A 21,309-nucleotide genomic window follows, 5' to 3' on the forward strand; every position below is an offset into this window, starting at 1 on the left:
GCGGGGTCCACTGGAGGAAGCCCCCCAGGATCAGGGTCTTGGAGCGGTGGGGAGGGAGGAGGGTGGGAGGTCCCCAGGGTGGCCTCCAGTGGCCGACAGGAGGGGCTGAGGAGGGGGAGTGGGGGACTCCGGCCCTCCTTATGGCTTGCCCTGATCTCTGCCCCAGGCCAGGAGTGGCCATGGGGATCGGGAGGCGGGCAGCTCCTCCTGGGGTGTCTTCCTGACGCGAGGCCCCGGTGGGGCAGAGCAGTGGTAATGGCCAGCCCTGTGCCGGGCAGATAAGGTGTATATGATGAGCCCGTCGGGTGCAGTCAGGTGGAGACAGTGTCCTCCAGTAGCCACTGGAGTGTCAGGGGAGGAACCCCGTGGAGCAGGAGGGTCTCCCGGCGGCGGAAGAGGGGTGAGTAGGGCGAGTCCATGGTCCTTTCCAGGGGGCAGAGGGGGCTGCGGGGCTGGCCCAGCCGTAGCACTCCAGCCCAGCTGTCATGTCAGGCCATCTGCGCACCTGCGCCTCTGAAAGGGCCCAGCGCTGTGACCTCCCGGCCCTCGCTTCTCCGGTCTTCTCTCTATGCCTGCTTACCTTCCGGATCCTGTTCAGGTCCATCTCCCCCGGCAGTGTTGCCTAATACCCACCCCCCTAACTCCCAAAGACCTCCCCGTGGGCCTAGGTTATTTAGGAGACCCTGTCCCGGGCCTCCACCCTCCCTAGGCAGGCGTCCCGCCGCCCGGCCTGCGCCCACAGAGGGCGCCCGTCAGCTTGCGAGACTGGGGGCTGCGCACTGAAGGGGCGCGGGATTCGGGCCTGAGTTTGTATCCTGGTAGAACCCACCCCCTGCTCCCCGAGCGTCCCGCCACGGACTCCGAAATTTGGTCGCGCCTGGCGAATAGCAGGGATCCTCCAGCCCGCGGGAGTTCCAGGAACGGCCGGAGGGGTTCAGGTCAAGGGCAGAGAAGGCTGCAGGTGGCTGCGGAATCGGGGTCCCGGAGGCGCTCTGGGGTCCTGGCGGGACGGGCCGTAGGAGTCCATTGACCGAGGCTGGGGTGTGGGATGGGGGGCTTCCGAGGAGGGGCCCCAGACAGGAGCGCTGTGGAGCATGGGCAGAGGGGGGAGCGCAAGGTCACTGGGCTGCCTACACATGTCTAGGGACTGGGACCCCCCAAGGCGCGCAGTCCCCAGGGCGGATTGGAGTGGGAGGGGCCGCGACACGCCCCCTGTCCGCCGAGGTTTCGCGGAATCCCGCTAGGCGCTGCCGCCCGGACCCTGTGCTTCCCGGCCAGAGCACCCGGTAGGAGGCGCGCGAAGCAAGGGGGTGCGGACCCAGGCCGGGTCCTGGCCCCCATCCTCCTCCGCCCCAGGGCCAGCAGAGTACTCGCCCCCCGCCCCTCCTCCTCGGGTGTGCGTGTCCGGGAGTCTGGCTCGCCGCTCCGGCGGAGGGGGCGCTGTCGGCGCGGGCGGGCGGGGCCGGAGCGCGGGGGCGCGCGGCGCGGAGCTAGCGCAGGGGCCGCCGGCGCGGGCCGCGGAGGACTGGGGACCTGGCGGGCTGCCCTGCGCGGTGCGGGGCGCGGCGGAGGCGGGCGCGCGGCCAGTGAGCGCGCGGGCGGGGAGGCGGCGGCGGCGGCGGCGGGAGGAGCTCGGGGCCGCTCCCCGCGCTGCGCTCCCCGCGCTCCGCTCTTCCATGGCGCTGCCGGGGCCGCCCGAGCCGCCCCGCGGCGCGCCCCGCAAGGCGCCCAGCCTGCTGGAGATGGGGGCGCTCTGCCTGGACTCGGAGATCATCCTGGGGTTCACCAGCCACCTCCTGCGGCGCCGAGCCAAGGTGAGGGCCGGGCGGCGGGACCCGGCTGGCGGCAGAGGCGCCGTCCCGCGACTTTGCGGCGCGGCTCCCGCGTCTCGGGGTGCGGCGCCCGGGAAAGAGGCGGCAGGTCCCGAGCAGCGTCGCGCAGGCCGGGGCCGCACTTTTCCCCCTTAGTGCTGCCCCATCTCTCTCTCTCTCCCTCCCCTCAGCGCGGCGTCCTGAGCGGGGGACTGTCGGCGAGGGAGGAGGAGCGCAGCGCAGGGACTCCGAGTCCCACCGCGCGCCTTGCTGGGGAGGGCGAGGCAGGGGGCCGGGGGTCTCGCGGCTGATCCTGAGTCCCGAGGTGGTCCAGGTCCGCGGGGCTGTGTCTGCCGTCCCCGGGAACCGGGTGTAGGGTGTGAGCGTTGTGCTTCTGGAAGCGCCGCAGCCGTGCGGACAAACGAAGTTGCGGGTGTGGCCGGCCCCGGGCATAGGACAAGGGCTCCTGGGGCCGATGTGTTTCTGGAGGTGCAGGTGAGGAATGTGAGCGTCAGCGTGCTATAGAGTCGCGCTTCCCGGGCCTGCGTATGCGTGTGTCTGTGTCCCAGAGCAGTTGAGGGCGGGGGCTGCGATTTTGTCCCGCGGTACCCAGATCCGGACGGTGGTGACGCCCCCTTTCCTTCAGGAGGCTCGAGGAGCTAGGAAAAGGGAAGAGCTTCGGCCTCCAGGCCGAGTGGAAAGGGCTGACGACGTGGGACCGTGGAGTGAGAGTGGGACCCTCTGCCCACTTTATGCTCCCCTCGCCGCTTTGCAGGCCAGGAACGATCTGGGAGAGCCAGGAGGGGCAGATCCACCCCGCTTCCACTCTTTTCTGGGAGTGAGTGCGTACGTGGAGAGACCTTTCAAGTGAAAGGAGGGTGGGCAAAACATAAAGAAGGAGTCGCTTTGAGGGGCTCAGGAGAGGCGGGGAGCGGCTCGAATCTGTGTGAGGGTCTCACTGCGTGCCGGGGAGCTGCGGTTGGGGTCTCCGCCCGGGCCGCGGTTTTCCAGCCGCCCTCTGCTCTGGCTCCGCTCCTTCTAGCCGCCCCCCCCCCCACGGCGCGCCTCTTCGCCCCGGACGTGTGGCGCGGGGCCTCTTCCGAGCCTCGCGGCGGCGGGTGCGCGGCGGCCAGCAGGGGGCGCTCGCGTCGCGAGAAACCGGGTGGCCGCGCCCGCGGAGCCCGACCCTGGATTTCTGGCTGACCCAGAGCCGGACCCGGAGCCGCCTGCCGCCTCGGATAGCGGCGACACTTAGGGCTGAGCTGGAGCGGGAGCAACTGGTCGCCGGAGAAGGGGGCGACCTCCCAGCCGGGGACTAACAGGCAATTAATTCCGGAAGCTAAGTTCCCATCTGCCAGGCCGGCTGAAAACAGGTCCCGCGCACACCCCCAGGGCCACCTCCTCCCTCTTCCGGGCGCACGGCACGCACACCGGCCTTCTTGCACACGCGCGGCTGCACAAAACTCGCGTGCCGTTTGCAGACTCGCCTAGGCACAGATACACTGGCATGGGCGCTGCACGTTCCGAGACGCAGAGCCCAGCGATACTCACCCACGCGTGACAGACCCAAAGTGTGGCCACCGACACGCGGAGTGCGCTGGATTTCCAGGAAAAAGCGATCGGGAGCCTGGGGGCCGGGGTTCGCTGCCACTTCGTTGTGTGACCTTGGGCAAGACCTTCCCCTCCGCGGCCTCAGTTTTCTCGCCTGTAAAGTGACGAGTGGGTTGGGGCCTCCCAGGAGACCCCAGTGTCCCAGGAGAGGAGCAGGAAGGCGCATACGCGCGCGTGTACGGGGTATCTCACCGCGGCCCCCAGCGCCCCTCCCTCGGGCTGGGACTCGCCTAACAGGTTGGGGGCCTCGGAGTGGGTGCGGCCGCGCGGCGCTGCGGGACCCCCTCCCCCACACACTGCAGAGCGAGGGCTTGGGCGGGGCGGGACAGCTCTCCCGGAGCCCCGCCCCTCCCCGCCCCCGGAGTCCCCGGCCCCGCCCCCGTTTCCGAGCGCGCTCGCCGCCGCAGCCACCGCGCGCTCTCAGCCACTTGCCTGCGCCGCGAACTCGGAGCGGCCGCCGGGCCATGGGGGCGTCCCCCAGGCCGGATCACGTAGCCGCGGCGCCCCCGGAGAGCCCTCGTGGCCCCGAAGCGACGGCCCAGCCCTTCCTGCGTCCCCGGCCATGGGCAGCCGCGGCCGCCCCCCTGTGTGCGGCGCAGCCCGCGGTACGCGCAGCGGGGCACGAGAGGGAGGCGGGCGACTGGGGGCCGGCGGACGGCCCGGGAGCGAGCCCGGGACGCAGAGGACACTGGCAGAGTGCGCGGCGCCCCGTGGGGGCCGGGCCTGGAGCGGAGCGCGGGTGGCGACGGGGCCTCCTGCTGGGGGGGGGCGGGCAATGAAGACCTCCCGGGATGAAAGAACACGGTGCGCTGCAGGTTCGCGCCCAGCGCTCGTAACTTTGTCGAGTGCGTCACTCGGTCTGGGTCGCTCTGAGGTCTGGAGTCTCCGGTGCTGGGTACCGGGGGTGGCGCCGCCCAGCGGCCCCAAGCTCACTGTCCCCTTCTGCCTCCCCCACCAGGTGGCAGAGGGCGGCCCGGCCCGCGAGCCGCTGCTAGCTGCTGGAGGTGCCCCCCCGCAAGAGGATGACAGCCGGGCCCGAGCAGGACCCATGCGGCAGCCGCCCTGCGCCCGAGGGCGCCGGGGCGGGCGCGGAGCAGGGCCACTCCGCCGGTGGAGGCGGCTGGTTGCCGCCACTGCCACACGAAGCTCGCCGAGCTCAAGAGACAGGCGTGGAAGCTGGTCGGCGGGCCCGGGACACCCCTCCGGGTAAGTGACCCCTTCCTCAGGCCGGCCCCTGGGACGGGGCCCATGCTGGAACTTGGGAGTCTTTGGGGCCCGGAGGAGGCGAGGTTCCACCGTGGATTTTTGGCCAATCCCTTCCCTTCTCTGGGCCTCGGGTTTTCCGTCTGTAACACCTTGTGTGTGAGTTGGAGCATTCATCCTAAGAGGGTCCCACTGTCTGATCGGAGAGAGTTGGGCAAGCGTTTCTGCCTGCAGATGTCCCACAGCTGGAAGCTAGTGTGTGTTTGGGAGGGGGAGGAGAGGGGGAGATGGCAGGGCCTCCACCCTGGGCGGGACAGCTCCTGCCTTGCCAGCAGCAAGAGGTTATTTGGTGCGTTGTCGCCCTTGGGGCACCTGGGCCCTCAGCCAAGTGTCTGGAAAATGCACACCTGGGGCAGGAGGGCTTGGAGGACCAGAGGGTGGGCCAGCTGCTGTGAGGGGGGCCCCCTCCCTGGCCCCTCCCAGGGCCATGGATAAGAGTTGCGTATGGCCCACAGCCTGGGGCTCTGCCACTTTAGGCAGTGGCCACCCATCTGGTTCCCCAGGCTCCAGCCCCAGCTGCCAAGGTGTTGGCCAGGGGAGGGGGCTCTGCCGAATTCTGCAGCCAATGGGCTTGCCCTGGTCTTGGAAGGAGCGGAGACCATTGTTCCAGGAACAATGCGCTCTGGAAGTTTGCACAGCCTGGGAAGCTGGGGCTGGGGGGGGGGGGTGGTCTCCAGAGGAAGCCCTTCCCGCCTGACCTGCAGCCTTTCTGAAAGCTGTCCTGGGAAGTAAGGCTGCATAATCCCCATTGAATCTAAATATAGTTCTTCGAGGAGGTCCTGCGGTCTGGGCGAGACCCTGGCCTCCCGGGTCCAGCGCTGTTCCCCGTGGCATTGGGAGTGGGGATGTGAGTCTGGTTTGTGTCCTGGGCACCCTCGCTCTGCGGTCAGGGGAGGGGACCTGTGGCCCGTCCTGGGGTGGGGCTGGACGCTCCTGCATCTGCTGCCCTGAGCAGGGTGCCCCCTTGCCACGCTCTGTGCCCCAGATGGCCTGAATCTGGTTGAAAAGACATGAGAAGACCTTCAGGGCCCCAGGAGAGGGTGTTTTGGGCTAGACTCCTGGGGGCCTGACAGGGCCACAGGGCCATCTTACTACCCCGTTAGGAGAAATTGAGGCCAGAGAGAGGAGAGACTTCAGTGACTGAGCTGGGCTTTGCCTGGTGGTGCTGGACATGTGGCCGGTGGGTCGCAGGTGGGCAGGGGATCCTGGTGGAGAGAGCTGCAGGTCACACCGGTCGCTGGTGGATTCGGGGTCCCTCATCTGGGAGGTCTCAGTGGTCTTTTCCTGCAGACAGCCCATCAGGGAAGGCTCTGGACCACCCAGAGTGCTCACCTCCCACCTCTCCTGGCCTCCCCGAGTTTGGCGTTTGACCCTGGGTACCCCTCAGTGCCAGGGGAGGGCTCACCCCCTTCCCCAGCTGTCTCTGGCACCCAGCGGCCTGTTCACGCAGCAAACCAGGGTCTCTGGCCTTGTTGGTCTCTTTTGGCCTCTCTTCCTCCGCTGCGTTTCCTCCTTTGTCAGATGGGGGTAGCCTCCAGGGGCCCTTCTGGGGTGCTGTCCAACCTGTAGGGTGCTGTGCCTGAGGAAAGGAGGGCCCCATCATCCACTGTTTCTCCAGAGAGGGTGGGAATGGGCCCAAGGGGACTTCAGGCCCTTGGGCTGAGCCACCCGGGCCGTGGGACATGGGACAAAGTGGTTGGGGCCTTGGCGGGCGTCACTGTCCTGTGTGACCCAGGCTGATTCGCGCACAGCCTGCAGCCTCACCCGGCCTGCCCCAGAGCTTCCTGCAGGGCAGGCTGGGGAGATGGTGCCCGGGATGGGCTTGTGCAGCTGCTTCTGCTTTTAGTTTGGGAGGGAGGCTGGGGCAGCCGGGGGGACCCGTGTGTGCCCGGCTCTGGGTGAGCCCCAGGGGGTCCTCCCAGGAGTCTGGCCCGATGGTCCAGGGGCACTGGGCTCTACTCTGAGGCTGACAAGGCACTGGAATGTAGAGTTTGTGTTCTAGAATTTTCCCTAGGGGGCCCTTTTTTGTTTCTCATCGTGAGGAGATGAGCTTTGTGAGAACGGCACTTCACAGTTTACAGAGAACTTTGCTGGCTGTCATCTCACTTAGTCCCATGCTTGGGGCATCTGGGGAGGCCCAGGACCGGAGGTGGCTTGCTGGGCTCCCATGGCCTGGGGTGAGGGTGGAGCTGGGACCCCAGCCTGGCCGAGAGGCCCTTGCCCCTGGGGGTCCCTGCCTGGTCTCAGGTGGGAGGGAGGCTTGCAAGGGTTGAGGGACGTGATCTTTTAGCCAGCCCACGGCCACCCCATCCTCTGCCCGAGGCATCCCTGCCGGGGCTCGACTCCACGCTGGCTTCTTGCCCACCCTCCTGCCAGCTGACAGCTCCGGGCTGTGGGACCTTGGGCAGGTTTGCTGAGAGCTCGTGGCCTCGGTTTCCCTCTCTGTACCTGGGACCGGCTTCGCGCCCCTTTCACAGGCGTGTTGGGCCGCGTCTGGCACAGGCTGGCCCGTGTGCCTCAGCCCTTGCTGCTTTTGCTGGGATGTGGGCTTGGGGGTCATGCTGTGCCCAGGTCTTTGGTGTCCATGGGAGGTGGGCGGGCGGCCTGGGTGGAGGGCCCGCCTCCCCCTTGCTGTCTCTGCTCCCTTCTCCCTGCACCTGCCTCAGCTTCCCCATCTGGGCAGTGAGGATGACTGTGGTTCCCGCCCAGGGACCTCATCCATGCGGAGCAGATAGGACTGTGCCCCCTGCTTTTGAGCCCCGGTGTCCCTGGGGGCCGTGGGGGAGGGAACGTGCTCTGCCTGCCCAGCTTGGAGCCCAGAGACCGTCCTGCCTGAACTGAGAGGGGCGGTGGGCCTGGTTGTGGAGGGGATGTCAGGCTGGGGCCTCTGGGCCTCCACGGAGCCACCTCTGCCCTCACCAGGGTCCAGGGCCTTGTCCCTGAGTGACCTCTTCGGACCCCTGCGTGGCCTGGAGCATGCCCTTCGGACTGTCCTGTGGCCTCCATGGGCCGCTCCTCCCGTGGGCCCCGCTGCAGATGCCCTGCTTCTCCCCAGACCCCCTCCCCCCGCCCCGACCTCCCCACGTGGTCCTGCCGGTTCCCTGCTCTGCTCTCCCTGCCCCTACCTCTGAGAGGCCTCTGCTGGGAGCTCCCAGAGCCCCCCACCCAGGGACCGAAGCCGGGCCTTCCTCTCCTCCACGACTGAGCGCCCTCCAGCTTAGCACTGGCCACTCTATCCCCCGAGTCAGAACCTGAGGCCCCAGCCTTCCCTGGCAAACTGGTCACCAAGTTCCTGCAGGCCCCTTTCATTGTCCCCCGGCCCAGCCCACCCACAGCTGCCCACCCTCAGGGCAGCCAGAGGGGACTCTCTGAACCGTGGAGCCCTCAGGAGGGTCCCCGGCCAGTCCTGGGTCCTGCTGTCCAGCTGGGCCCTGCCAGACTGAGGCCAGACTGAGGCCCCCCGAAAGGCACAGCCCCTGGGCACGGTGCCCCTTCTTCATTGCATGGTGGTCTGCCACAGCGCCCCTTTGGCAGACCTCCCCCCACCCCGTGCTCATTTGGCAGACTCCCCCCCCTCCTCCCGTGCCCCTTTGGCAGACTCCCCCCCCTCCTCCCGTGCTCATTAGGTGGAACCGTACAGCCTGAGTTGCCCTGAGCCCCGCCTGGGCAGCTGACGGTGGTGGGGGACTCAGACCGCACAGAGTGGCCTCACTTTGAGCTCCTGGCACAGAGCCTGGCGGCCCTCCGTGTGCAGTGAACCTCTCCTCCCCTCCCCCGAGCTTTCCCTCCCCCACATCTCCACCATCCTCCCCGAGGCCACCCCTGCTGCCACCTGGCCCCGCCTTTTCTCAGCCCTTCCCACACTGCACGGCCACTGTGTGGTCTCTGTGGCCAGTGTGCTACCCCCAGGCCAGGAGCTCTGTCAAGGCAGGCATGGAGTCTGGGTCACCCAGAAACGTTTGTTGAACGACTGAGTGACCAGACCTTGCCTCCCACACCCTGCTGTGTTCACCCCGAGGGCTGCTGGACTGGATCTCGGCTCTCCCCACCGCCCCATATGAGCCCCTTGTGGAGGATGGCGGTCCCCAGCCCCTTGCAGCCGTGGGGGGCAGGGATCCTGTTTGGGGATCTGCTCCAGCTGCCGCCCAGATGCATCGCGTGGAGGTGGTGACTCTTCTGGAACCCGTGACTTCCACGTGTCAATACGGCACTGAATTGATTAGTGCTCGGATGGGGAAAGTGATCAGTTCTCCTTTCGACCTTGCGAATCTCTCGCTCACCCGGGCAGGGGGGTCTCGTCCTCCCCGGCCCTGCGAATTCCAGGACCACTGCCCACCCTTGCAGCCCCAGCACCGGTTCGTGTTTTTCACCAAGCTGGACAGCGAGTCTGAAGGCTGCCGGGAGGCCGTGGGCTCCCCCCGGGCACAGCTCGGGGTGATGTGACCAGGCTCCTAAGGCTAGAGGCCTGGAGACCCTCCCATCTCTCTCTGGGGTCTGGCTCGGGGGTGGTGGGCCTCTGTCACCACCCCCAGGAAGCCTGCGTGGTCTGTCCCCACCGCCCCCAGCTCTGACCGCACTGGTGTGCCGTGGTGGGGTCCCGGGGGGGCAGGGGCTTAGCCCGGCTGGTGCTGGACATTCGCCAACTGAGGTCACAGTCCCTGGGCCCCTGTCCCCCATGCTGTTTGGGGCCTGGCCTGAGCTCCACCGGCTTCTGGGGGGTGCTCCCCGGGGCGGGGCACCTGGTGTCAGCGGCATTCTCCAGCTGAGCCAGGTGTTGGCAGGCTCCAGAGGCAGCCGGGAGGTGTGAGAGGGGCGGGTGCTCCCTGGGGCTGGCTGCTGGGCGCTCTCCCAGCTGGTAGGGGACTGATGACTCAGCGGGGGAGGGATCAGGCCGCGGGGACCAAGCCTGGGCCGGGGGAGGGAGGAGGCCGGTCAGGCCTGGCCTTGCCGCCTGGCCTCTGCGAGACCTCGGCCGGCCCCTCCACACCCTGCCCTGGCCCCCTCCTCCCTAGGTGGGCGGTGGTCTAGCTGGTGTCCCCTGCTGTCCCTGAGAACCTCCTTTGGTCCCATCCGTGTGCCCGTCTTGGGTCCTTGCTGGTCTGGGGTTTCGGGGAGTGAGGGTGGGCAGTGGGAGGCGGGACTGAGCTTCGGGTCCTGAACACCTGCCCTCTGAATGTCAGCCAGAGCGGAGATGGGGCTTTGGGGGCCGGCCGGGGTCTGGGGTAGGGAGCTCTGTGTCTTGCAGGAGGGAGCTTCTTGAGGGGAGTTCAGTTGCAGTCAGCACTGGGGCTGAGCAGGGGAGTGAGTTGTGGTGACTTTCCTCACTGCCTCTCTGCTGAAAAGGGGAGGGTCAGGGTGTCACCCCTGTACCTCGGGCTGCTCAGTGCCTTGCTGGGGGCTTGTCTTGGTCTGGCATGGCTTAAAGGAGGGGGTCTGGGGCCTTCTCAAGGCTCTCTCGAGTGTCCTGAAGGGATCTTTTACTTGGGAGTTGGAAGAGCTGGTTGTTGTCTTGAATGGCAAGGAAAGTCTGTTTTCCTTTTTCCTTTGCCTGCCAGGAAGCTCACAGCAAACGCAGTCTTCAGCTTCCGCCAACCGCATGGGCCCTTTCTCACACGTCTGTGGGAACTGATCGTTCCTGGCTGCTCTAACATGACTGTCTCTAGCCACGTGGTTTTGCTTCCAATTTATGCCGAGTAGTTCCTGGAAGCCACCGCAGTTTTTGTGCAAGAAGGTGCGGGGTATGAATAAATAAACAGGATAGAAGTGGATCGAGTGTCCCTCAGTGCGTCTGGCCTCCGTCCACTCGTCTGCTTCCTGGGGACAGGGAGCCCGTGTGGTGGGGGGTGGCATGCAGGGCCAGGCTGTCCCCTGTCAGGTTTCTGGAAGCAGCCAGTCTGGGCTGGCTGGGAGCCTCTGGGAGCCGCTCTCTGGTCATCCACCCCTGAGCCCTGACCTCTGAGCCCCATGATCTCCCTTCCCGCTGGGTGGACGCATGGCGGACAAGCCTCTCTCCCCCAGCTCCTGTGGCCCCAGCTCCTGTGGCGTGGTCGCTTCTTGGCAGGGCCTCAGCTGCCCTGTCTGGGAACAGCGTCCTTGGGCTGAGTAGCCACTCTGGCCCCCTCCAGGTGAAGGGGCGCTTTCGCTTCTGGTGCTACGTTTTGTGGCCGAGGGACCCACGTGGACTGCAGGGCTCCTGGGGGGGGCTCCCCGGACTCATCTGGTCTGGTCCCTGCCCCCCTGGGCAGCATCCCAGGCTTCGGCTGTGGGCGCTGGGCTGGGGCAGGGGTGGGTGGGCTCAGCTGGGCGCCTGGGGCTGGCGGATTTATGGTCCTACACGGCCCAGCGACAGGCTGCTGTGTCCGCCTCGGGTGGATGTCCTTACACCGCCGTGTGCGTTCACCTCTGATCCCGTGTGATGGCTGGCTGGCCCGCGCAACTGCCTCTGTTTCCGGGTGGAGCGTGCCGGGCGCTGGCCCTGCCCCGTGCCCTGCTCGGGGGGTGTGGGCTGCAGGGTCGGCTCCTTCCTAACTGTCCTGTCCTAGGCTCCCCGTCCCCATCCTCCCCCACACAGCCTCGGTGCAAGGCCACAGCCCAGTTTTGCTTCCTGGAATCCCCGTCAGCCCCACATACTTGGCCTGTTCAAAACCTGTCACCAGTGAGCAGGCCTCTGGGAATTATGTGCTTAGCTTCACCACCCCATGCGCCAGGGGAGGAAATAGCGGACACACAGGTGTGAGTGACTTGCCCGAGGCCACGCACCCTGGCTTCCCCGCCCCCGAAGTCTGTGCTCTTAACCAAAGTGTCCTGGGAGGGAGGACTCTGGAAAGGGGCACCCAGGAGGACCTCCTGGAGGAGGTGGTATTTGCTCTGGGCTGGAATTGGCCCAGAGATGGGGTGAGGGTCTCCAGGGGTGGAGCATCAAGAGCTCGAGGATGGGGACGCCCGGAGCACGTGTGGAGACTGTGTCTTGGGGGCCCTGTAGGGTGACGAGGGGAAAGCAGGATGAGGTCGAAGGTTGGGAGGTGGGGTGGAGTGCAGTTGGGCTCCAGCCCTGGAGTAGAAGTGGGGCCTGGGGTGTCCTGGGAAGCTCTCTGATAAAGAGCCGTAGTTCCGGGCTCTTCTGTCGGAGGGGCTGGCGGGCGGGGGTGGCCCTGTGTGCAGGAGAACACGGTACCTGGGGCCACCTGGGGGCAGGGGCCCCATTCGGCTTCTGCACCTGCCCCTTTTGCTGGGGTTCAGAGCCCCCCAAGTGGCATTGGGGGCCCTGGCCGTGGCTGGGCTTGCGGGGTGCGATCTGCCACGGCCCATTGTCCAGATGAGGAAACTGAGGTCCACAGGCTGTGCTCGCGTCCGGAGGTGGACAGTCGGACTGAAGGTCGTGTCTGGCTGGGCTCCAGGCACCCCCTCCCACCCCGCGGCTGCTTCTCCACCACCCTCACCCGCTGAGGCCGTCCTGCCTGTCTGGCCTTTAGCCCCCCGGGGCCCCCGCCACCCTTGTGTGGCCTTGTGTGGAGGATAGGGGGGCCATTGAGGGGAGGAGGTCTCAATGAGCTAGTGTGTGCCCCGAGCTGCCCAGCTGGCCGGTGCCTGGCACAGGGCCTTGGGGATGGGTGCTGGGCAGCGCTGGGTGGGCCAGACTGTGGCCCCCCTGCCCCTCCCCCCGTGTCAGCTTGGGGCCTCAGAGCTGCAGGCCTGCAGGCCGGGGTGGTCTCTGGCGGCCTGGCTGGCAGAGGGAGGGTCGGGTTTGGGTCTCCAGGCATCCCACTGGACCCAGCAGGTGGTGGGGCCTGGGGCTGGGGACCGGGCCCCTGTTGAGGCTCTGGCTGGGTAGGAGGGAGGGAGGGCCTGGGATGGCTGCGGCGTGGCTGGAAACCGAGCCCGCTGCACACGACCTGGGAATGTCCTCGACAGCAGAGCCTGGGAGGGCAGCGCCCGGCCCGGCAGCCAGGGGTCCCTTCCTGGACCTGTTGTCAACTCCGGAAAAGGGGGCCACGCGGGGTCACGGCCCAGCTGCTTTGTTTGTGGAGAGAAGGGAGGATGGGGCGGAGGGAGCTGTGGCTGGTGGGACCTTGCTCAGCGCCTGCTTGTCGAGCCGGACCGTGTGGCTGGCCTCTGGGCCCGTGTGCTCTCCTAGCCGCCCTGCCAGTGGGTGCCAGGGCGCCCTTTTAAAAGACGGGGTGATGGGGGCTCAGAGAGGGTCATCTCATAGCCCTGCGGCCTGGGGGCTTTTCTGAATTGGAGAATAGAGCCCCTTCCCACCCCTTCCCAGGGGGGCATCCGTGGCGGTGGGGTGGGGGGCTTCTGGTCGGCTCCTCTCCTGCCCTGCGGGGGGGCCTGGCCAGCCGGGCTGGGGAAGCCTCTCCTGGTGGTGATGGTGGGGCAGCGCGGCCCCCTCCAGGACTCCCTCACAGGAGCAAATGGAAGGATTACTTAAAGCAACTTGGAGGCCCAGAAACAAAGCGAAGAATGAGAAGTCATCATTTTTAAGTGCGGGGAGGCTCCCTGAAAGCCAGGCAGCATGCAGGGTAGGCGGTACGCAATGTGAGATTGAATCAAATTAAGAAAAACATTTCCCAAATGCAAGTAAAATATCTGTTTAATTAGACCGCAAAGAGGAAACTGAAAGTAATATTTTGCAGCAGGGAAACTACTGTCTTTCTGCAGGTGCTGGGCTCCGGAGGGGAGGGTGGGTGCCAGGCTGCACGGTGGCCGGGGCTTTCAGGGGTTAAAATTCTGGAACTTGGGGCTGTGGCCCCTTGGGGGCTCGGGCCTGTGGACCCTGGAGCTGCCAGGAGCTGCCCCAGGGCTGGGAGAGGAGACCAGGCCCGGGGAAGGGAGGGCTGCACCTCCCGGGCCTCCCCCAGCTCCCCGCCCTGTCCTGGGGTCTGAGGATTGTTGGCTGTACTGGGGGGAGGGGGTGGCTGAGGAGTGGGGAGGGGCCTTTGTCTCCCCGAGGGCTGCCCAGGGGTCGGCAGGTGGTGTGGAAGGTGCCGTCACCCCTCACCTTCTGGGGTCCAGGGTGCCCATCCTGGGAGTGGCCCGCGCCAGCTCCCAGGAGAAGCCCCCTCCCTGGAGCCCCGAGCGCCGGGCCAGGGTGCTGGGGGCGGGGATCCGGGCTCTAGGCCTGTCCTGCCCAAAGCTTGCGGTCCCCAGGCTGGTCCCTGCAGCGTGGGCTGTGGTTCTGAGTGACCAGCGTGCAGTGACTGTCCCAGGCTGCTCAGTGGCCGACTGCCGCCCGAGCAGCCGCTTTGGCCCCTGCGCTGGCCCAGCCGGTGCTGCCTGGCCTGTCTGAGGGGCTCAGGGTCCACTGGGCTCTCCGTGTGGTCACCCCAGGCGCGTCCCTCCTCCTTGTTGGCCTTTGCCATCTCACGTGTGTGACAGGAGACAGAGGCTGGAGAGACGGGCTTGCCCCACGCCGGGAGCCCCTCGAGGCCCGGGGGATCAACCAGGCCGTCGGCAGTGATGACGTGAGGGTCCCCCAAGGGGTGGGCTCGGCTGCCAGCGCTGCGAGGGGGTACTTGGCCCCTCAAGGGGGCTTTGGCCATGGGGTGGGCCCGGGTGTGTTGGGCCTGGCCCTCCTGGGAACTTGTGAAGCAGGACTCGGGAGACTGTGGCCTGGGGGGGCCACGAGCGCGGAAACCCCTGCAGTTGGCTCACCGAGCGGGTGACCGGGCAGCCCTGGGCTTGTCTCCCTGTGCGGGGGGTGCTTGAGCTCGGGGGGCTCTCTCCCCCCAGAGCAGACCCCTGTGGTTCCCACGTGGGGCTTTGATGCTCAGGGCCTGAGGCCTGGGGCCGCTGGGGCCTCCCTGGCGCCCCACCTGAATTCCTAGGGACCGGCTGGGGGCGGCGCTCGGGCGGGGGGCTGCCGTGGCTGTGTGGTGGGGGTCTGGTGCAGGCCCAGGGCCGTCAGCAGCCCCCCACGCCCTGCGCTTCCCACTTTCCTTCCGCCGCCTCCCGTGCAGGCCGTGGAGGGGATGTCAGGTTTGCTCCCCGGAAGCAGAGGCCCTAGAACAATGGGCGGCTGGGCCTGGGGCGGGCGGGGTCTGGGCCGCCTTTCAAGTGGGGTTAATGGCTCTAGCGGGCGGCCCTCCCTTGCCCTCTCACCAGCCCACCATTAGCTGTCTCCCGCTGAGTGGAAAAACCAGAGTCATCAGGGCCGGGCCTGGAAAACTGGCAGGGTTGGGGGTGGGGGATGGAGTGACAGCCGGGCCCGTGTGAGCCAGGCGTGGCTGGGCCGCCGTCTGGATTCCATCTGTGGCCCACGGGCGACACGAGTGGGGTCCCCGCGGCGTTTCCGGGCCTCCCCGGGGCCCCACGGGGGAGTAGCAGGCGGGGGTGGTGTCGCTGATGGGGACCAGACATCCCGGGCGCTTCCGAGGCTCTGGGGCCCGCCAGCCCCAGCCGGAGAAAAGCCAGACCTTCCGGAGTGGCCCGTAAATCAGGTAGCTGGCAAGGCCTGGCCTGGCTGGGGTCGCGCTGTCATTCGACCCGGCCTGCCCGGGGGGCGCGTGAGGGGGCAGCTCTATGGCCGAGCCTGCCGGGAGCGTGGGGCGGCACAGGCACACCCGGCTGGACGTGCTTTGCTTTACTGCGCTTCACAGGTGCGGTGTGTTCTGCGAGCCGAGGGCTTGTGGCAAGCCTGTGTCCAGCGAGTCTGTCAGCGCTGTTTTTCTGACAGCGTCATTTTTTAATCCGTGCTGTTTTTTCATGTTAAATTGTTTTTTTTTAGACACGATGCTATTGCACGCTGAACAGATTACAGTGTAGTGTAAACATAGCTCTTATAATTGGGAAACCAAAAAACTCATGTGACTCGCTTTATTTCAATACTCCTTTTATTGCGGTGATGTGGACCGAAACTGAAATATCTCCGAGGTCTGCCTGTCCTGGGGACACAGACGCAGAGCGATGGCCTGCTGATGCTGGACCAGCAGAGTGTACTTCCATGGCAAGGCCACTCTGTCTCAGCTGTCACCCCCTGGAGCCCTCCCCGGCGTCTGTGGGCACTGGTCAGGCCGGCCACAGGTCAGGCTCGGGGAACCCTGCTGGGATGATTGAGGCACCCCCTCTGCACGGTGCTTACGGCTTCTGCATCTGAGGGTTTGGAGAGGTCGTAGGCCTTTTTTGGCCAAGAGGGCCGCTGGACTGGAGCCGGGCCTTGCCTAGAACCTTTTGGGAGAAGTGTGGCCAGGGAGGGGGGCAGGCCCCGGCTCTGCAGATTTGCAGCGGGTCCAGGCTGTGGTGATGGGAAGGGATGGGGCCGGCCGAGTCCACCAGCTGGCTGAATTGGAGACCCAGGCCCGCATTTGGGGTTTGCTCTGTCAGGTGGCACTGGTAAAGTCCTGGGTGGTCACAGCCACAGCCGGGCTGGGCTCATGCTCTGCTGAGGGGATGTCCCAGCCAGGCACCTGTGGTTGGGGCTTGCCCCTCGGGGAAGGGGCAAAGATGCTGAGGGGCTGGTCCCAGCACAGACCCGGAGCCCTGCGGGGCTGCCCTGGGGAGGGGCTGAGGCAGAGCCTGGTGGGTGGTCGAGGTGCAGGGGCTGGGCCCTGGGAATGGGACTCTTGATAGCTTCCCTCCAGTGAGTTTCCTTCTGAGGACTGGCTCTCTCCTCCTCTTCTTTCTTCCAGAGATGTCAGCTCCTCCAGGAAGCCCTCCCTGACCTCCAGGCTAGGCGAGGGCCTCCTCTGGGCTCCCCTAGCTCCTCTTCTTAGCCGTCTCTGGTTACCAGGCTCGCAGTTAGACCCGTGTGTCCCCCTCAGTGCAAGGCAGGGGTGGGCTGCCGGGACCAAGTCCACACCCGGGATGGAGCGTGGAGGCCATTGAGCCTTGCCTCCTGTCTCTGCTGGCCGCGCTCGGCCTCTGTCTTCCCGTGGACCTGGAATCGCCAGCTCGGCCCTGTGGAGCAGGGCCGGAGATGCCGCAAAGGCAGGGAGAGGGTCTCCAGCCCCCCAGCCCCACCTCCACTGGCTCTGGAATAGACGTTGCTTCCAGCCGGGGCCCTGGTGCTGGCTGCCCCCAGCCTGCCGTGGATGCCTTGTTCTGCCGGCCCCCTGGCTGCTCCTCGGCCGGGCGGCCTTGGCCTTGGCCGCTGGCTGCACGTCGGGGAGCGTGCGAACGCCTCGTTATCCGTGAGCGAGCGTGGTGAGGACGGCAGGAGGAGCCGGGCAGTTGTCAAGGGCACCGCGAGCCTCAGTCTCACGCCCTGATGATTATTTCCTGCTGGGTGTGTGCCGACGACACCGTTCGGGGCTCATTAGCAGCTATGGACGGTGCAGCGGCCGCCACGCACGCTGGCCTGGCGCCGTGGACGTGAGGACCAGGCGGTGAGTCCTGGCACCCAGGCACTCATCCCTTTGTCCCTTTGTCCCCTGTTCCCCCAGGACCCGTGCCTCTCCGCTCTGCTTCTTGACGAGCTGCCTGCGTGTCGCCCGGAGGCTGAGCGCCGCTGTGACGTCTGTACCACGCACCTGACCCAGCTCCCACGGGAGGCCCTGCGGCCGCTGCAGGTGCCCGCCAGCCGCGAGGACCCTGACGCCCCCCATGGAGGCCCTGGACTCATGCCCCCCAGCCCCGGCGCCGCCACCAGCCCGAGGGATGGACCGGCGCCGGTGGGCCCGGTGGGGCGGCAGCTGGGCCGAGCGGGGCCAGACAGGAGGAAGGGGCTGGGCTGGCCATCCGGGCCCAGCGTCCAGGTGTCGGTGGCGCCCGCTGGCCTGGGCGGGGCACTGAGCACGGTCACCATCCAGGCCCAGCAGTGCCTAGAGGGCATGTGGAGCGTCTCGAGGGTCAACAGCTTCCTGCCACCGACGTGCCTGGTGAGTGCCTGGGGCGCAGTGGGGTGTGGGCCCCCTGGGACACCAGGCAGGACGCTTACAGCCGGTCAGGGCTGGGCGCTCCCTGGGACTGAGTGCCCAGCTCAGTGGGTGCCCTGCAGCAGGGCTCCCCCTGGAGCAGGGGGGCTGCGCCTTTTGTAGGAGGCCCCAGACATTCCCAAGACCCCCTTCAAGTCAGGCTACAGGGTCCCTGGGGGGCAGGGTCCTCTTGTGTCCCCTGGAGCTTCGCTTCCACCTGGCACAGGCATGTGGTTGGGGAAGGTTTGGCCACTCTGAGAGCACGCGTGGCGCCGTGGGCTGACGGAAGGGCCCTGTGGGCTGCTGGGACAAGATCAGACCGTCATCCAACATCTCCCCCTGGTGACTCCCCGTCCAGGCTCTCCTGCCTGGAGTGCAGCAGCCCTGGGCGACACAGCCCTGCCCCGTGGACAGGTGACAGAGCCCGGAGGGTAGCGGGAGGCCTGCAGGTGGCGGGGACCCCGTTCCCGCTTACACGGGGCCTGGCCTCTCAGGAGCCGCCTCTTTTTGGGTGACTGCAGGATACCCCCCTCCCCGCTCCAGGGCTCCCCTCCTCAGGCCCACCAGATTGTCACCCACAGCAGTGGCATGGCTTCCGTGGAACCAGCTCTGGGCACCAGGGGTGCCGGGGGTGCCACGGACCTGGGCTGGGTGTGCTCAGGGAGGGCCCCGCGGCCTGAGATGACCCCAGCTCCGGAGGGCGGAGCTGGGGGCCCGGCCCCGCCTTGGTCACAGGGCTTCGCTGGTGGGAGTTTCTCCCAAGTGTCCTCTGTGCCCCCCCAGTCTTCCTTCTAAGAGAAGGCGTACCAGGGTAGGGGGTCGGGAGAGGGTGGGTTATCGGATCGGGGGTTTCCTGGGACGCTGGAGGGAGTTGGTTTGGGTTTGGTGGTACGTGGGACTAGGTGTTCTGGGCGCCGGGAGGGCCTTTCCCCAGGAGGCCCAAGCCCTGCACGACCTGGGGGGGGGGGGTGGGGTGCCTTCTCCTGGGGGCCCAGCCGTGCCCAGAATAGGGGCTCACCAGGTGACAAAGTAGAAGGGACCCTGTAAGCAGAGGGACTGGTCTGTGGGCATGGAGGTGGGGAGGCCTTACTGGGAGACAGAGCTGGGGGGTGGGGTCACGGCCGGCGGCGAGCAGGTGGCGGTGTGGCACAAGCGTTTGTGGCTGTATCGTCTGCCCCCCGTGGAGCCCCAGGGGCAGGGAGACCGGTAGGTGGCTGTGAAAGCCTTTCCAGTCGCCACAGCGCCAGCCGCACCAACTCGCCCAGCAAGTGTCTCTGAAACAGAGCACGAGGCAGACGTCTCCTGGGGTCTCCGTGCCCCGTGGGGCTGTGGGACAGGGAGGCACGAGGAGGGCCCCTAGCTCTTGGGGCAAAGTCCATACAGCCCCCGGGCGGGACTGACCCCCGCCCTGCCCCCGCCTCTGGGCTTGCTGTCCCCTCTGAAGGCACTGAGATGTGCTGGCTGGACGTTGCCGCCTCCAGGGTGGCCCTTGGCGAGACCCTGCCCTTGCTGGGAGCTGGCCCCCTGTGACTCGCTGCTGGAGCTGGTCCGCCTGAGGCTGCCCTGTCCTTGGGGCCTCCCTGGCCCTCAGTAGCCTGGGGTGCACAGGGGGCTCCCGGGAAGAACTTCTGGGTCTGAACTAGCCTCCAGTTGGTGTGACAACGCACCCTGGGTGTGGCCTCACTGCTTCCGACTCCTGCATTTGTTAAGTCCTGAGTGAGGCCAAGAAGTGGGAGGCCAGCCTCTGCCGTGCCAGTCCCATGGTGCCTCCTGGCCCGAGAGCTGGGCTGCCCGGGAGGAATGTGCCGAGGGGCTCGAGAGAGCTGGGCGGCTTCCTGGAGGAGGTGGCATTGAGCTGGGCCTGGAGGGAAGTGTCAGAGATAGTGGGCCCAGCGAGAAGTGTATGGGGGCAGAGGAGGCTGATGGGAATAGCCCGGGGGCTCCTTACCTGGGAGGGAGCTGAGCGCAGTCTTGCAGGTGGAGAGAGGGGTTGGCCGCGGCTCTGAGGGCTCCAGGAGGTGGAGGAGTGGGGTGAGTGGAGGTGGGAGAGGGCGGGATGGCACAGTGCCTTGGTGCAGCCTCCCTGCGCTTTGGTGGGGTCACTGGCCTCTTGCTGGGCAGCCCCGCCGGCGGCCTGCACACCGTAAAACGTGAGCATTTAAGGCTCCTTGTTGGTTTTATGTGTGCATTGATTGCATTCAGGGTGGGCGGGAGTGGATTTATAATTAGACAACAGTCCTGGCGATCAATAGAGAGATTATTAGAACCATAAATAGAACCTTTGGACTCAGATGAGGTGATTTCCCCTGAACCGGGGCATTGATCATTAGAGGTGGCCCTGGAGTGTTAAAATACTGCATGTTAGGCTCTAGAATTAAACACTTCTGGAGAGACGTGCCGTGAATCTCCACCACAGCCCATCAGCGGCCCTGGGTGCCATGGTCTCTAGGCAGACTTGGATCTGGGCGGGCGAGGCGGGCGGAGAGGGCCTGGCGTGTTCTCGGCGCTGTGGCTGGGAGCCTGCGCCGTGGGCAGCCGGGGGTCACTCTGTGCGCGTGGCTGCCCAGTGTCCAGATGGAGCAGCCTCGGCCAGCCACGCTGTTGTCGAGACTGCAGCCCACTTCCCCGTCCAGAGCGCAGAGCTCGGCCCTTTCCGGGTCATTCACCTGCCGAGTGTCCGGTGAGGATTCCCGGCAGTGGGAGCCGCCCAGCGGGGCCGTCGGGCAGTTGCTTTGCAGACTGTGTCAGGCAGAGGCATTCCTGCCACCGTGGGGGATGGAGGTGCCCGTGGGCCACCCCAGGTGCTCTGCCCTGGCCTGCTCCACGGGCACACAGCTGTGAACCGTGGTGTCTCCCCCATGTTGGCAGGGCCCCGTCAGATGTTCACAGGACATCTGCACTCATTTTACGGCCAGATGCCAAGAGATTGAGGCTTTGGCCTCCTGACCCCACGGTAGGCTAGAGGTAGCACCGCCTGGGGCGGCCGAGGGCGGGACTGAGTAACTGGGTGAAGGGTGCGGCTACCTTGGGTCCAGGCTAGCAGAGCCTGTGCGAACCTTCCCTAGTCTTGTAGACACGGGCCGGGCCCTACCCAGGGTCCCACAGTTCGTGGAGGAGGACCTGGAGCAGAGGGTTCCCAGCCTGCCGCAGGGGCTGGGGCAGCGGAGGCTCGGCCTGGACAGGGAGGATGGAGGGCTTCCTGGAGGAGGTGCTGCACGCTGCTTTGAGTGGGAGGTGAGGTCATTTTTGGTGGAGCCAGGATTTCCCTCTGTCCATGGAGGCTGGGTGGCCCCGGCTTGGGGACCTTGCTCCTGCTGCCTCTGTGCCAGTCTGCTTGACTCCCCCCACTTCCCGTGAACCCTGGCGGGGTCCCTGGTGGGTGCTCACCTGTCCTCGGGGACAAGGCCGAAATGATGTGGGATGGAGGGAGCTTTGTCTCTCTGACCTGGCTAACCCGTTGCTGGTACCCCCTCTGGGCCTCAGTTTACCCACCTGTGGAGTGGAAGTTGGACAGATGGCCCCCCACTTCCATGTGAGGCTGCTTCTGTGACATGGGGGCGGGACAAGGCACCTGCAGAGGCTTGGACAGTCCCAGCCCGGGGCCCTCTGGGTGACCAGGCAGAGCTTCAAGGGGGCCCGGCACATGCCCAGTGAACGATGCCACCCGTGCCCCCCTGCAGGGCAAGATTCAGCTCTGGCCGCCCCTTAGCCACCTCCTCCTCTGCCTCCCCACCTTTCCTCTGGGCACGAAGTAGCCCCCGGAGAGGTAT

The 21,309-nt window shown here is 66.7% G+C and overlaps 1 protein-coding gene across 1 annotated transcript in view; it reads left to right on the forward strand.

Annotated features, from left to right (window-relative positions):
* Positions 1–3,879: 3,879 nt before the first annotated feature.
* Positions 3,880–21,309, forward strand: part of KIF26A (kinesin family member 26A) — a 40,591-nt gene continuing 23,161 nt past the window's right edge. Inside the window, 5 exon segments of the mRNA XM_036844180.1 lie at positions 3,880–4,027; positions 4,381–4,416; positions 4,418–4,546; positions 4,548–4,628; positions 17,069–17,503. Coding sequence (XP_036700075.1) covers positions 3,887–4,027; positions 4,381–4,416; positions 4,418–4,546; positions 4,548–4,628; positions 17,069–17,503 — 822 coding nt within the window. The 5' untranslated portion in view covers positions 3,880–3,886.

Source organism: Balaenoptera musculus, chromosome 2 (assembly GCF_009873245.2).
Source record: "Balaenoptera musculus isolate JJ_BM4_2016_0621 chromosome 2, mBalMus1.pri.v3, whole genome shotgun sequence".
Taxonomy (NCBI): Eukaryota; Metazoa; Chordata; class Mammalia; order Artiodactyla; family Balaenopteridae; genus Balaenoptera; species Balaenoptera musculus.